The 16,085-nt window shown below is 38.8% G+C and overlaps 3 protein-coding genes and 1 non-coding gene across 4 annotated transcripts; 2 read left to right on the forward strand and 2 right to left on the reverse strand.

Annotated features, from left to right (window-relative positions):
* The first annotated feature begins 170 nt into the window (after positions 1–170).
* On the forward strand, positions 171–5,805 carry LOC141834209 (serine hydroxymethyltransferase 7-like). Its single transcript, XM_074721660.1, has 4 exons — positions 171–1,468; positions 2,684–3,089; positions 5,077–5,178; positions 5,258–5,805. The coding sequence occupies exons 1-4, from the start codon at positions 422–424 to the stop codon at positions 5,476–5,478; spliced, it is 1,776 nt and encodes a 591-aa protein (XP_074577761.1). The 5' UTR covers positions 171–421; the 3' UTR covers positions 5,479–5,805.
* A 1,591-nt stretch (positions 5,806–7,396) lies between these two features.
* Positions 7,397–8,261, forward strand: LOC141833717 (uncharacterized). The gene has a single exon (XM_074721209.1). The coding sequence runs from the start codon at positions 7,484–7,486 to the stop codon at positions 8,024–8,026; it is 543 nt and encodes a 180-aa protein (XP_074577310.1). The 5' UTR covers positions 7,397–7,483; the 3' UTR covers positions 8,027–8,261.
* Positions 8,262–8,938: 677 nt separating this feature from the next.
* LOC141834248 (small nucleolar RNA Z279/snoR105/snoR108) lies at positions 8,939–9,049 on the reverse strand. Its single transcript, XR_012602299.1, has one exon. It is a non-coding gene; the product is annotated as a small nucleolar RNA Z279/snoR105/snoR108 (small nucleolar RNA).
* A 1,590-nt stretch (positions 9,050–10,639) lies between these two features.
* LOC141832935 (putative serine/threonine-protein kinase At1g01540) lies at positions 10,640–15,614 on the reverse strand. Its single transcript, XM_074720299.1, has 7 exons — positions 14,657–15,614; positions 12,801–12,905; positions 12,574–12,696; positions 12,318–12,488; positions 12,091–12,220; positions 11,773–11,982; positions 10,640–11,212 (listed from the first exon to the last, which is right to left on the reverse strand). Exons 1-7 carry the CDS (start codon positions 15,244–15,246, stop codon positions 11,087–11,089), a joined length of 1,455 nt encoding a protein of 484 aa, XP_074576400.1. The 5' UTR covers positions 15,247–15,614; the 3' UTR covers positions 10,640–11,086.
* Positions 15,615–16,085: the final 471 nt, after the last annotated feature.

Here is a 16,085-nt window from a genome sequence, read left to right on the forward strand (position 1 = left end):
ATGCGACTATTTCAAAGTCAAGTTTTGAATGATTTGAGAATTTTCGAAGAAATATTGCTTGTGCGCGAGAGAGATGATCACAAAACGCCAGCCCAACCAAACCGATAAGCCGTCCAGGTTCGCTCCTCTTATTATCATTTATAAGGGCTAACCGCCTAAGTCCGGTCATCCCTGTATTCTTGATCATCCCTGCCTTCGTACCTTCCGCCCTTTTTTTTCTCTTGTTTAGGGTTTTTCTCGCACACGCCTCTCCCTCTCTCTCTCTCTCTGACATCGACATTAATGGGATCTCAGCTCCTCGCCGAGTTGACCTACTCCTCCTACTCCCTCCGTTCCTGCCCTTGTTGTTCCTGTTGTTGTTCCTGTTGAATTGCTGTTCGTGTTGTTTGCTTCTGTTCTGCGCTCCCAAGATTTTTTGTCCATGGATCTCACCCACCCTCAATCAAATCTGTCACTGGAGTTCCACGCTGCTCCGCCTCCGCTGTCGGCACGCGGTCCGATCCCGGATGATTCGATCTCGTTCCAGATCGACACCGGGCATCGGGACTCGCCTCGCAATCCTAGATCGATCCCACTGCAGCTCCTCGACCAACATCCGGAGAGCTCTCGTGACGGATCCCTGCGGACGCACGAGGCGGAGGAATCTGACGAGGAGCAACAGGAGGAGGAATTCAGGATTCTTGGGTATGCCATGTGCATCAAGAGGCCGAGGAGAGGGGAATCGAGCTCCTCTACCTCTGTGCTCTCTGCAGCCAAGAAAGCGAAGGTGGATCCCGATCTTGAGACTCGGAGGGCTGCTGTCCATTCCTGGGGGAACCAGCCTTTATCTGTGGCCGATCCAGATATATTCAATAGCATGGAGAAGGAGAAGCAGCGGCAGGTGCAGGGAATTGAGCTCATCGCATCCGAGAATTTTGTGTGCCGTGGGGTGCTTGATGCCCTTGGTAGCCATTTGACCAACAAATATTCCGAGGGGTTTCCTGGTGCTAGGTACTATGGTGGGAACCAGTACATTGATCAGATAGAGCGGTTATGCCATGAACGTGCGCTCGCAGCATTTGGTCTCGATCCTGAATGCTGGGGGGTGAATGTTCAGCCTTATTCGTGCACCTCGGCCAATTTTGCTGTCTATACAGGTTTATTACTCCCAAAAGATAGAATTATGGGTTTGGATTCACCTTCTGGTGGGCATGTTAGCCATGGGTACTATGCGCCTAGTGGAAAGAAGATATCAGGGGCGTCCATATTCTTTGAGAGCTTTCCATATAAGGTAAATCCAGTCACAGGATATATTGACTATGATAAAGTTGAAGAGAAGGCCATGGATTACCGCCCAAAGATACTGATCTGTGGTGGGAGTTCATACCCAAGGGAGTGGGATTATGCTAGGTTTAGGCAAATCGCAGATAAGTGTGGAGCGGTCTTGATGTGTGATATGGCTCAGATTAGTGGACTTGTGGCTGCTAAGGTTTGAACTCTCTTCTTTTTTTCTTATTTTGTAATTTCCTTTGTCTTTGACATATGGTTTGAGTTACACTATCATTCAGTGATTTAAGTTTTTGATTTGAACCATCTTGTACTTCACTATTGTAGCACAGAAATGGTTAGCGATGACAATGTTTCCTCAATCTATTGTCATTTTAGAGCCAATTTATTAAGAATAGAATTTTAGACACATCATTTACCTCTTTTTTTTCTTCATTAACTTTACTTGCAATTTGAGTCCTAATGATGAATGAGTGTTATATCCTGTGCAAATTAATTGCTCAAATTTTATCACAAACAGTTTTGGCATGACAATGTTTCTTCAATCTATCACCATTTGAGAGCCATTTTCATGTGTAAAATTTTAGAAACATCATTTATCTCATTCTTTCTTCAATCTATTCTTCAATTTATGTATCATTCAAGATCCATTTTCTTTAGAATTTTAGACACATCATTTATTCATTTATTTTCCACCAAATTATAGTTGTACTTAATTTTCAACGATGACTGAATGCTATATTGTGTGTAAAATAATTTTTAAAAGTTAATCTCTTTCATGTGGTACCACAGTGGTTTTTTTTTGTCTGTTTAGTGCCACTTTGCTTTTACCCATACTTGCTATGGCATACTGTGCTGGTTGAATAGACATTTGGGTTTGTAAAACTCTCACAAATGATAACAAATTCATACAATGCTACTTGCTTGATAGACTAATGTCTACTATTTCTTCAAGACAGTGAGCTAAATTTAGAGAATTTGCATCTTTAATTTTTTTCTCATCATAAAATCCTTTTTTAGTGTCTTTTAAGTGTAGGATATGCTGAAAGCTATGTTGTATAGTTCAAAACATATATGGGACTCATTTTGTGTTGGTTGACTTTGTTTATTCCATGTTTAGACAGAAAGAGAGGTGGATGCCAATTCCACCAGGCTACCGGCTTATTTTATTTACTCTATAGCATCTTCGTTAATTGTAGAGTTGTCTTTAGGGCACTACTAGATTTTTAGTTTCTTTTTGGAGGGAAAACAATCATATTGATGCCTTTTACTATCTATGGGTGAACATTTTACATTGGTGATTTTTTTTTCATCTGAAACCTATTTAGTTTTTATGTAGCATAACTATCATCTTTAAATGACTAAAAGGATTTTGATTTCTTGGGAAAGCTTTATTCATATTGTGCAATTGATTCAGGAATGCTTGAGCCCCTTTGATTACTGTGATATTGTTACTTCGACAACCCACAAAGGCCTTAGAGGTCCCAGAGGTGGTATAATTTTCTTCAAGAAAGGTAAAAAACAGAAAAGGCAAGGTGTTTTTCCTGGTCAAACAGATGGAAATGACAAATATGATTACGAGGAGAAGATAAATTTTTCTGTTTTCCCATCACTTCAAGGGGGCCCTCATAATAATCATATAGCTGCTTTAGCTGTAGCTCTAAAGCAAGTTGCTACACCTGAATACAAAGCCTATATTCAACAGGTCAAGAGAAATGTTCAAGCATTGGCATCAGCTTTACTAAGAAGGAACTGCAGATTGGTTAGTGGCGGCACAGACAATCATTTATTACTTTGGGATCTCAGGACTCTGGGCTTAACAGGTATTTATGGCCATAAAAACACTTTCACATTCCTTGGAAATGTGTAGTCTTTCAAGTGTGATATTCTTTGGAAAGACAGAAGCATGTATATAAATGAAACTAAGAAAGGATTGTAGACTTTAGCTTCCCAATCTATGAAATGGCATACGAATTGGTTCCTTAATTTAGAGGGGGTTTAAATTCTTTACCTCCAAGGTTTATCGATATGCTTCATCTCCTGTTCTTCAATTTTGTGGCTTTAGGTTATTGTAGCCATCAATTGTATCGTTTGACATCACCTTGCTAAAAATAACAGAATAACTCAGATTTTAATGATTGGTTGTTCAAATTCTCTTGGATTATTAAGTCCTTTACAATAAGTATTGATGTTGGGAAGATGCATCTTCTTCTTTAGTGATCTCATAATGCACACCAATCACCCTATTTCATTATGATTAACAGTTAAGCATTGTCCCTTATTTATTTTATAGTACTAGTAAATGGTAATTGTATCCAATCAATCAGTGGGGTATTTCTACAATATTTATTTTCTGTTACCTCTTTGCTGTTGGAGATGTCATTATCATAGTGTCTGTTTCTTAAAATTTTTACAATCATGCTGTACCTTTCTCACAAAAGTTTGTTGTTTAATGTTCAATGCGACGAACAAATATGTTAATAGCATGTTGTTGTCATCACCATCAAGCTATTATGTGCCTTAACTATTTGGAGTTGGCTATATATATATATATATATATATATATATATATATATATATATATATATATATATATATATAATTTTTTAGTGCATCAACTGGTGTAGTTTCTTTTGGTCTTTCACTCTAATCTATTTTATCAGATATTCAGGCCACACCTAATTACTCTTGGATGTTATTTTTTATTTTATCCTTTGAAATAGCTATATATACCAATTTTAGCATTCTCATATTTGTTATATTAACTCGTTGCACATATTTTTTCCTAAAAGCTAAACATTGATTGCTACAATATGATGTACCATACTTGAATCTTACCAAAATTTCCTTTTAGCCTATGATCACATGGAGGTCATACAAGACTATGAATTCTTTATTTCAACCACTCATTCTTCCTCTATGATAGTTAAAACTCTTGCAGAAATTTCATATTCATCCATCTTAACTATTATGTTTTTTTTTCTTAGTAATAAAACAATCTATCACTGCTTCACTTAAATTCTTTAGTTTCTGAGTTTTTTCCCCTCACATTTCAAACTTCAAATTTAATCTTTTTATCCTGATCAATTAACATTCTGTGACAAAACTAGCATCTTTTTCTGCAAAAAGGTGGAATCCGCCACCTTAGCGGCCCCACACGATCGGCCTCACGACCATTTGTGAGGAGGTAAATCGGGAAACTGCAATTGGTCACGGACAAAACTAGCATCTTTGGATCTTGATCACATTGTTGGTTTTTTATGCTGTTAATATTAGGAAATTTGCTAATTTCACATTGTGTGTTAACTAAGTGCGCCTAGTGCCTTGCTTTTGTAACAGATTCCAACCATCAAAGGCAACCATATTTTCAATGAAATTTCTTGGTCAGATAATTACTTTCCATTTTGGTTAGTTTTTAGTCTGACCTCAACTCTGAAAAGCTAGGAAAATCATTTTTGGCTATAATCTAAGTTCTCTTAGTTATAGGATTATTTGTCTCAAGTCAGGGGGAAGTCAAAATGCGCTCAGCCATTTGTTGCATTCCCGACTATATTTACATTATCTGTGACTTATATGCTTGTCACTTGCTAATGTTTTGTTCAAACATTGGCGTGCATATTACTACTTACAAAAGTGATAGCGCTCTAGAAAGGAGCACAAAAGTATGTTATTTATGAAGAGACACTTATTGAGGAGCATTTATAATTATTCACATCATATCTGTGTGCTAAACATATTGTATGACATAGTCTTCTGTATGGAATTCCTTACTAAAAACATGTATTAAAAAGGGTTCTAATTCATCAATAGGTAAGATATTTGAAAAGGTTTGTGAGGCATGTCACATTTCTCTGAACAAAACTCCAATATTTGGTGAAAATGGTGCTATTTCTCCTGGAGGTGTCAGGATAGGTAAGCTATGGCATCCCAAGTCTATTTATTTTAAACACATGCAGTACGTAACCACCGTTTGCTAATCTTACTGCTGCAGGTAGTCCTGCTATGACAACGAGAGGTTGTTTAGAGGGAGATTTCGAAACAATTGCAGAGTTTCTCCTGCGGGCTGTACAAATAGCGAATAACATTCAGAAGGAACATGGCAAAATTCAGGAGTTCATCAAGGGCCTGGAGAGCAGTAGGGATGTCATTGAGCTACGCAACCAGGTCGAGTCCTTTGCTTCACAGTTTGCAATGCCCGGATATGATACGTAAGTAACAGCGATGCTTCACAGAGGTACCGTTATTCTTCCATATAGGGTAACATTCTTGTGTGGTAAAAGTTGATAATGCTCACTCCCAAATCCCAAGCACAGGGTAACAGTCTTCTGGGCTTTACATGCAGTCGTCTTACCTTATGTACAAATCTCGTTATTTAATTTGTCTGAATATAGCTGCATTTTCACCTTTTTCTTTTTAATTTTGGAACTATGTAATCGCCATACGGAATCCTATTTCAATTTACACTTGAAAAGATTACCAACTGCAATATATGTAAGGTATATTTAATTAGTTTGATCCATGTCAGTAATTCATTTTTAAGTTTTCGAGTTTACTCAGATGCCCGACGTTGAGGTGGCGCAAACGTCACCAAATGCAAGATGCAAAATGGTAAGTCAACACCGTCTCACAATCATATAAAAAGTTCTTATTCCAGAAGTAAAGGACGGTTAATCGCCTCTTTTTAGTAAGATAATTTTCGTTCATGGATTGCTATTCTTCCTTGGCGGATTAAGAAAAGTCATAATTATTTGTTAATTTTGACATACCGCATCAATTATCTATTATTTTCTAGATTAGTTATGGTGATAAATTCAGAATTATTTGTAGTGATCATTCATGTCAATTAAGTTTTTTTTTGTTGATTTATTTATTAACTTGTTATAGATTGTTTCCTTTATGATATTTTCAAAATCTATTTTAAAAACAGTCTGACTCACTCATATAATAATTATTTTAAATTATAAGATTCGTACAATCGGTAAAAAGTCCAAAATTCAATATTAATTATTCAAAACTTAGTTTTTTATAAAAGGAATAAAATAACTAAATCATATAATTCGTATATATAATTCTCACCTAAATATTTTTTACAAACTAAATTTTAAGTGAAAAGTTAGATACTTGATAATAAACCCTATCTTTTAGCCTATTGAATAAATAAAGGATAAGAGGTAATTGCAGTGATCTGATTTAACTAATGACGTACGGTATGCCTAAAATAATGATTAATTATAGTAAATATTTTTAAAAATAATTATTAGCTCTTTAAATATCTTTAACTAGTTTTTCATACTTTAATACAAATACAAATTTCTAGTATACGAAACTGAAACATTTTACAGTTAATGCTACAAAGAAATTCAAAATCTGATACAATTTTTTAAAAAAAATAAAGTGCTTTCCAATCGAATTAGTTACTACCACCGCAATATTATTGTCACAGTATTGTTCGATCTGCTTTCCGAAAGAACGCAAAGTTAACTCCCAATTCTCGTGGCCTCACGTCCAAATGCAAGACCATGCCATGCACCCACGAGAAGCCCACAAAAGGCTCATTAAACTCGCACCACTTCACCACTACTACTTTATATCCCCCTCCCTTCTATTATCCAATCATACGTATATTGTTTGAAATTTACCATGATCATTGTTTTTCATTTGCTAACTCTTCTGGCTCAGCTTCTGATCTTCTTTGCTCCTCTCCTGCTCTCCGTCACAACAGTGATGACCGTCGCAGCATGGGGGAGGCTCGAACTCAGAGCATATGACCAACAAGTGAACCAACTGATCGTGGCAGCAGAGGAGCTGCTGTTTAGGCCTGGCCAAGTTGATCTCCCTGACCAAGAAGATGACCATGGATGAGCAGGGGAGCAAATAAAGAAGTGTTTCTGATTCATAGGGAAATTAATCCAAATGAGTGTTTTGATTGTTTTTTAGTGTTTATTTTATGTTATATGATCACTTGCTGTTTTGGACGTGCAATAATAAACTTGTAGTGAGTATAAGTAATATTGAGAAAACTTTTTATAAGATATAAATACGCGGCGATTTGGACATCGAGTTAATTGGGCCTCTTCGCAAGTCCAACCCGGCCCATTACAACACTAATCTGGCCCCTTTTGTACCTCGTAATTTAGGTTTTCGGAAGATACAAGCTGTGCTTTCCTCCGTCCGATAGGTTTCATTCTCCTCTCTCTCTCTCTCTGCTGTCGCACGAATGGCGGCGAAGGGGAGCAGGGAGCTCTTGGACCAGCCATCGGCGACAGCCTTCCCGCAGAGCCTTCTCGTGTGCCGCACGACGGATCAGCGAGGGGGCACCGCCACAGCGGCGAACGTCGATTACGAAGCGGGAGCCCTCGCGGCCGAGGTGGCGGCGGTACCCCGAAGCCAGGTCCTCGACAAGGTGAAGGACTTCCTGGGCGTGATCGCTAAAGCCAACGATAAGCTGGAGCTCGATGTCCGCCAGAGATCGCGCGGGGACTACGACGTCGAAGTGCTCAGCGGCAATGAGAAGGCGTACATCGAGATGGATCTGCTCCTGGGCGTCGCCGACCTCCACAACGATGAGGCCGTGGCGGCGGCGGAAGCTGCCATGAGCGGCGTTCCGCCGCCTTCGATGCCTTCCACTGGCGACAGCTCCTCCGACACAGACGACTGCTCGAGCGGCGAAATGGAAGCGTCTTGTGGATCGGAGAAGAAGCGCAAGCGGAACGAGCGACCGAAGATTATAGTACTGGATCCATCTTCGAATCAAAGTTGAGGTGATCTCGCTAGCTGCAAGGGGAATAGTGATCACTAGGATGAATATTAACTCGATAAACATTAAGTTCTTCAAGCGAACACTTTAACTCTTTAGTAATCTACTTTTAAACTTTTATTTACGTCCTTGGGATGATCGAAAATTATTTGAGAGAGAAGTGTTTTAGTGTCTTTGCCCAATTATCTCGTGGATTAATGAAATCATTCAGGGGTGACAGCACCGATCGTGGTATAAACTGCAAAGTAGGAGCAAGATCTTCAAACAACATTACATTGTCTATCTCTTTAATTTTTAAGAGTAATTGTACTTGATATGATCAATCGAAAGTAAGCTTGTATTACTAATAATGTTATTTATCTTTTTTTGTGCGTAAAAATTTTAGGTGTCTTTTTGCAAGATCCATCTAGGTATCCTAACGATGGATCATGTATAGTTTTATAAATCATGATAGAGGCCATAAGCCGATTTCTGTTCATAACCATTAGACTAGTGGTTTTTCTATCCCACATATTAAACACAAGATTCCACTAAATTTTTAGTACAAATCTACCGTCTTTAATTTCATTTGAATGCCTACAATTTTCATTTTTAATCTTTAATTTTATTTATTACATATTTAAAATACCATTTAGACTGCTGGTATCCGGGTATGGAGCCATAGGGCAGACCACCTACTAGGCCGCCTAAGCCGGGTTTGACCAAGCACGAAAAGAAAGACTTATATTTTTCTGTTAAGCTAAACCCTTTTTTCATAAATAAATACCATTAAGATATTGTTTTTGATAAAATGGACTTCAATAAAATAGAACAAACTCGAAAGTTTTTAAAATATGTATTTATTTGTCGTTAGAAAAAACCAGAAAATAAATATTACTAAAAGGACACTTGAAATAGAAAATAAATAAATAAATAGGGATCAGAAGGGTAAAAATTGGAGCACTCCTGTTGTCGTAACAGGCTTATTGGGGCGGGTGCTCATCACGCACAAAAATTGCGCGAGTAAATTACCACTCATCACATCCCGTTTACTGCCTGAAGGATCATGCGTTCAACCTACCTCTATTACGGTTTATATCGGATGCAGCTCTCCTTGATTGCTTTCTTTTTGTCGATGTGGGACTAAAATTGCGAGCCCATGTAGTGACTGGATCTCTGGCAGAGGTTGTCATCCGGAATCGATAGCCCAATCCAATCCACTGTGGGCCTATCATCCCAGTCCAATTTTGTTAGAATTGTTTTTTATATAAAAAATTCTTTTTTTTTAAATGTAAACTCCTTCAGGTTGTGAAGCTTCTCCCATGGGAAGGGATCACTGTGTCGGGCTGGTTGCTCTCTTTTGGTGGAGAGTCTTCTTCACAATCGCTTTTCCATTGATCGATTCTGTCATTTTAGCTTTCTTAATGCTTTACGTTGTGAGGTCTCTTTCCTCCATCGTCAGTCACTCGGTTCTCTTCCAAATATAGCATCTATTATAAAGCAGTTCCTAAAATTTTTGTATAAAGATAATGAACATACGAAAGAAATGACTCTACAAGGTTATCAACAAAAACTGTGTTTGGTTTAGGTAATCAATGAGAATGACACGTCAGCATACGTCATCAAAAAGGTAATGCAACCCGGAATCACATAACCAAGGAAAACGTAGGTTTTCCTGGATTCCGGGGTTAAGTAAATTTCCTTTACCTTATTACCCCGCGTAACCCTCTCATCCCTGCGCGTGCGAAACTTACGTAGTGAGCGACTCCTCTCCCTGGCGAGCGAAACCTAGCGGCGGCGACGACGATTCCCTGCGCGAGCGAAACCTAGCGGCGGCGACGGATTTCTTAAATTACTCATCGCTTGCTTCAATTTCGGTTACCTCCGGCTACCTCCGCCCTTCGCCCTTCGCCCTTCGCCCTTCGAAACCTAGCGGCGGCGGATTTCTTAAATTACTCAATCGCTTGCTTCGAAACCTAGCGGCGGCGGCAGATTTCTTAAACCAGTTCCTGCCGGCTACCTCCGCCCTTCGCTGCCCCCGGCGGAGCCATGCCCGGTCGCGTGATGAACTGGAAGGCTGAGAAGTTAGTGGGTCACCGCAGGGAGGCGGCGGCGGCTACCGAAGGCGCGCCGGTTCTACTCGAAGAAGAAGTTCGTTCGAGTAATTAATTAATTAAGCACTAGAATATGAATAATTAATTAAATTATCTAATAATTAATAAATAAAATTTATACAGTTATTGAAAATATAATTTTAATAGTTAAAATTAACGAAGACAATCCTAATTTTTTTTTACTAAAAATTACCTTTAATCTATAACACTTCTAATTACAATTAACAAAATATAAATATTTAAATACGTTTATTAATGTTGATTCAGTTTTGCTCAAATACTTATTCCTATTTGTTAGAACCTCTCTTAAAATAATTTAAATTTTTAAAATTTATAATATAATATATTATTAATATTATAATTAATAATTTAAATTTAAAAATAATTAAATATCAAATTAATTTAATTGTAAAAAATGATTATAATTGAACTAGGGATAATATAGTAAATGTAAGTAATGTATTAAAACCTTCAAACAAACAAGGTTTTGTTTCATTACCTAGGATTCAACCAAACAACATTGGTTATGTTTTATTCCCTATAGCCTTGGTTATGTGATTACTTGGTAATCACATAACCAAGGTAATCACGGATGACCTCCAACCAAACGCACCCTTAGGGTTTACAGAAAACATGAATAATAGCAGTATGACCACGATGTACAAATAATTAATTATGGTTTGGATTCACCAGTTCATCAAGCAAAAATCTGCCCGTAGGAGCATCAAGTACAAATGACTAAATTGTATAACACAAATTTGTACATGTAAGCTAGCATGACACTTCATTTACGTAGATGTAGATCGACAATTCTGTTCATTCAAGCCACTTTTAAGTATCATGTAGCCATAGAAAGCATGTCTGGATCGCAAAGGATTGAAATGTTTCTTGGTCTTAAAATAACAAGGACTGAGGCACACTTGTACGTTCATCTGATGTTGCAGTTTTCTTCCAGCTCAAATGTCTCCTATCAACATCCTGCGGCAACACTATTACCATCAAGTTCAGTTGTTCCCTGATGCTCCATTAATGGTCTTCTACCCTCTTCTGGGCTGCTATGATATGGTTGTTTTGGATCTTTTCCTGCACGCCGCTCCTGACCTCAAATATAAACGAGGAGTTAATAGGATACAAATACTGCTAGCTAAGCGATGAGGTAATTTCTAAGACCCTTGTGGAATTCCCCTAAACATCCTTCTTTGAGAATGGGCAAAAATTTACATATGAAATTGAGTATTTTGCAGTTCTAGGATCCATGTCTCAGAGCTAAAACTGCAATGCCAGAACATAATTGTCACGCCATCACAAATAAAAGAATTTAAGAAACAACCTATTTCAGAATTCAGAGTGTGCTGAGCTAAATCGAGATATGGGAGCATTGAATTTACGATAGTAAAATGCACAATTAAAGCCCGCTGTGCTTATGGACAGTTTAGCACCTTCACTTGTATTTTATTTTATAGTAAGATGACCATATAATGATATGCTGCATGAGTATTAACATATGTGATATAATGAATGGTACATGATATGAAATGAAAGAGAGAGAACAAATAGGGGAAAGAAAGTCAAAGAACAACTTAGAAGGTTTTGATTAGTTTTTCTGACCAACCATATTGCATGGATAGAATAAATGTCGATGAAAATTTTGCTTACATCTCGATAAGGGAAGTCATCAACTTCCAGCATGTGTATGACATGTCCCATTTTTGGCCTCTTTCGTGAATCAGGATCGACGCATCGCAATGCAACCAAAAGTGTTCTTTTCAATGCTCTTGACGAGGGTTTCTCTGGAATCTTTGGATCTAAGACACCTTCAGAGTTTCGATTACTCACCATTATCTTAAGCCAATCTACCAGATTAACCTACAAAACAAGAGTAACTCAGATTAAAAGTCCCATACAGTTGAACTTTCTAAGCTTCCGTCAAGGAAAAAGGGGGGGTGGGGGGTGGGGGGTGGGGGGGAGACTAACCTCGCCTGGAGGCCTGCTGTAGTCAACAGGTGTTCGACCTGATATTATCTCCATGATAAGAATACCAAAACTATAGACATCACTCGATTCGTTTAACATGCCAGTGCTAGCATACTCAGGAGCTACATAACTTGAGAGAGAAAACAAGCGAATGTTATTTCTCAGTTCTTGCAATAATCTTAGTTATACCATGTAATAGTAAGTTGCAATAGATTGTGTTCACGAACCCAAATGTTCCCATTACTCGTGTTGTGACATAGGTCCTCCCTGAGCCCAACAGCTTGGCAAGTCCAAAATCTGAAACCTTGGGAATCCACTGCTTATCGAGGAGTATGTTGCTTGATTTAATATCTCGGTGAACTACCTTTGGCTCTAGCCCTTCATGCAGATAGAGTAATCTACATTGTACAACCATGTTTCAGCAACAACTATGTCGAAATCAAGGAAAACAAAGAAAGTGCAATATCTAGCAAAGAGGCATACCCTTTTGCTGTGCCAATTATAATGTTCATTCGAATATCCCAAGTAAGTGGACTGGAAGGTCCAACATCGCCATGAAGCCATTGTTCTAGATTCCCATTATCTATATACTCATAGACAAGCATTCTAAATGGCATAAAAAAATCATATTAGAAAGAGTGTTCCTTTTATCTTTAAATTGTCAGTGGACTTAAAATAGTTGGAAGACAAGTAAAAAATTGATAACATACCTATGTTCTCCTTCTGCACAATACCCTAGCAATCTCACTAAATTCTTGTGACGAACACGTCCTATTGCTTCAACTTCAACCTTAAATTCCTTCTCTGCTTGGCCCCTGTTATGGTAAGTTAATAATTAAATACATTATACTCAAATGTAATACACTTGCGCCAGTTATTATATTTTCTAATTAGCACAGATAGAAACCAATGTAAATGTCATAAGAGTCCTACATGGCAAGTTACTGACCAACAAAAGAGGTTCATAAGATTAAATAGATGAGCGATAGTCACTGGGGCTTAAGCATTTTACACAAGTAGTTAGGCCTAATAAGTTAATGTGTAAGTTCTCTCTTCCAGATCATGACAATTGGTAGCAGAGCATACTTAACCCAATGCATGATGTGCTATTGGAAACAGCAGCCTATCTGACATTGGAGCCATTATTAGGCTTCACACGTTGCTAATTGGAGATAATTCTGGATTATGAATTGAACCATCAATTTTGATAAGGATGTTGGCATTGAGTCTTAAGTGGGGAAGATTTACAATCTTACTTTAGTCCCACATAGTGATTTGCAAGGTAATAAAAGGGTTTGGAAACTTAAACGAATGAGCTATTATTAACTTGTTTAAGCATTTTGGACAAAGGCTAGGCCTAATAGGTTAATGGATTAATACTTTCATCTAAATGCACCGAGGCAACAAATGATTCAAGTATAACTCATTTCTAATTGGTTCAAACCTTCTGCTGGATCAAGTATTTTGCTGTGGAAATTTCTCCAAGAGATACATGGAGACAAAAGAAGAAAACATAAGAGCATCATTCATCTCAAAAAACACATCACAGGTTTATTTTTTTTCTTCCACTAATCTGTTAAAGCCCAACCCAACATATGATGAAGATGAATTCCTCTTTCCACCAATTCCATTACTCATTTTCTTCATGGATATCATAATTTGTGTCATCTGTCTCGAATCCTTGAAGGGTATATAGATCATCATATGAATTTGACCTCAAATTTCCAGTCTCAACTGCTCTAAAAGTAATTCCCAAGTATTTGGGTATGGTCAAGATCAGTTTACTGGCATGACTTTTTCGTTACAAAAGAGAGTTTTAACTCCAATAGTTGATCGGTATATGAAACTACCCTGGGAAACATCTTAAGGTCATTTCTTCTAATTGAAATATGAGGACTATACATCTCAAATTTTCAATACAGCAATTTGAGCTTAGCTACTGAAAGCATCAGATGAAAATGTACTATTTCAAGACATTTAGTAATCATGATAACAAAGTTGGTGATACAATTAGTACTTGAAGCTACGATAGGAGCAAGGGCATCAGGAAAAGGAATATACAATGCTACGACATCTACCACCAACATAACCTTATTGATCGAATTATAGGTTACCATGATAACCCAAGTCAGACATCTGTATAGCAAATAAAAAAGCAGATTTAACCCAAGGACAGGCTGCTAGTCTTAGCTCTCAAGCGAAGGAATTGTCTTCCTTGTCCTCTTCTATATCTGGTTTTTCATTGCAACTTGATGTAAAGACTGCAATTTTACATGCGCGCTTACAATAATAGATTTGTGAGTAGCAGCTAGTCAACTGCCATGGGTCCTCAACCTCACCATTGATGAAGCCCCAATTCTTGCTATAGAATACTTGTATATCGACAAGTTCATATTAGAGCATTAGATATTAAAAAGATTTCAGTAGCAAAAAAAATTCTATGCAAAATCTAAGGTAACTACTGCAACTATAGGAAAAAGATGTCAATTAACACTAATTGACTTAACAATGCTCTTGACAAGATCAAGTGTCACAGAAATGAAAAGAAAGGAAAAAAGTCGAGTACCTGTTGTTCAATAAGTTCTTGACTGCAATTTGAGTGCCATCCTCCAAGACGCCGTGATAGACGATACCATATCCACCTTCACCGATGACATTCTCGTCGGAGAAGCTGTCCGTGGCGACCTCGAGCTCCCTCAAGGTGTACCAATGGCCCCAGCCCAAGTGCGACACCTCTGGCACCGAGGCCGGCGCTTGGTCCACCGACCGGCTCTCCCCGCTTCCATGCGACGACGCTCCGCCGCCGCTACCGCCGCGCTCGGGGTAGGTGATGCGGTGCTCCTTCCCGGTCTCCACGTGGATCCGTTGGAGAGTAATTGGGGCCTCCTCCTGCTGCTGCTTGGTGGGCAGCGGAGGGGGCTCGGGCTCGGAGGAAAGCGAAAGGGCGAGCGCCGCCCCGGCCTGCACTTCTTGAATCTCCTTGGAGATGTTGGGGATGATGTGGCTCCGGGAGGAGCTGCTGCTTCGCTTGTAGGCGATCCAGAGGGAGATTAGGAAGAGGAGGAGGACGAAAGCGACGCCGATGCAGATGCCGACCACCGCCCACAGATGCAGCCCAAAGATGACAGTTTTCTTCGACAGATCGTAGCCCGACATCGCCGCTTCAACCTCAAGACAACCTCAGCCGCTGCTGCAAGAAATCGCAATGCGGCCGTGGAGATGCAGCATGTGCGCAGTCGTACCCAGAGAAAGGTTGGATTTTTAGAACTCCCTGAGCTAGAATTAGCGAATCTCTGCAAAATTAAAGCAATGGGAATGGAAAATCCAAAGGAAAAAAAATTTCAGATTTTTAGCTCTGCCCTCGAGCAAGCGGAACAGCTGAACTAAGCCATCAACGGAGGAAGACAAAATTGGAGCTGCAGCTTATCAAAATGCAAGAAGAACGCCTGAGGTGTGAAGGGGGAGCCAGAAAGAAGCGTCGCAGCAAATTCAAGGTGAGAATTGAAGAAAGGGATTGATGAAGGTTTTGCAGCTGGCATGATGGGACTATGGTAGAATAATTTAAGCAGCATCAGACTCACTCACCCAATGGACAGTCCCACACAGCGCTGCACTTTACTCTACTTGCAGACTCCCTGCCATTCCATTGCATGCCATGGCTGTGCTCCATCGTACTCTTTATTACAGCACTATTTTGGACAATCGAACTGACTTGATGGATCAAACGAGCAAATTGCCAATAAATCGAACTTCGGTTCAGTTAAACTACAACCTGGGAATCAATTTGCCGGTAACATGTCTGCGATAGAGTTTGTGTGTATACATGTCGAATCCAGAGATCTACATTGACTAAATTTGGAGACGCATGTTTGCCTTTTGCCCCGAAATCTCAATCGCGATCTTACAAAACTCCTCGTGCTTTATTTCAAAATGCAGATTTTTGAAACTAACCACCTCATTTTATTACCATGAAAACATCTCATAATATTTACTTT

This window comes from Curcuma longa, chromosome 8, assembly GCF_044706935.1.
Source record: "Curcuma longa cultivar G26 ecotype Majalengka, Jawa Barat chromosome 8, ITB_CL_G26_1.1, whole genome shotgun sequence".
NCBI lineage: Eukaryota > Viridiplantae > Streptophyta > Magnoliopsida > Zingiberales > Zingiberaceae > Curcuma > Curcuma longa.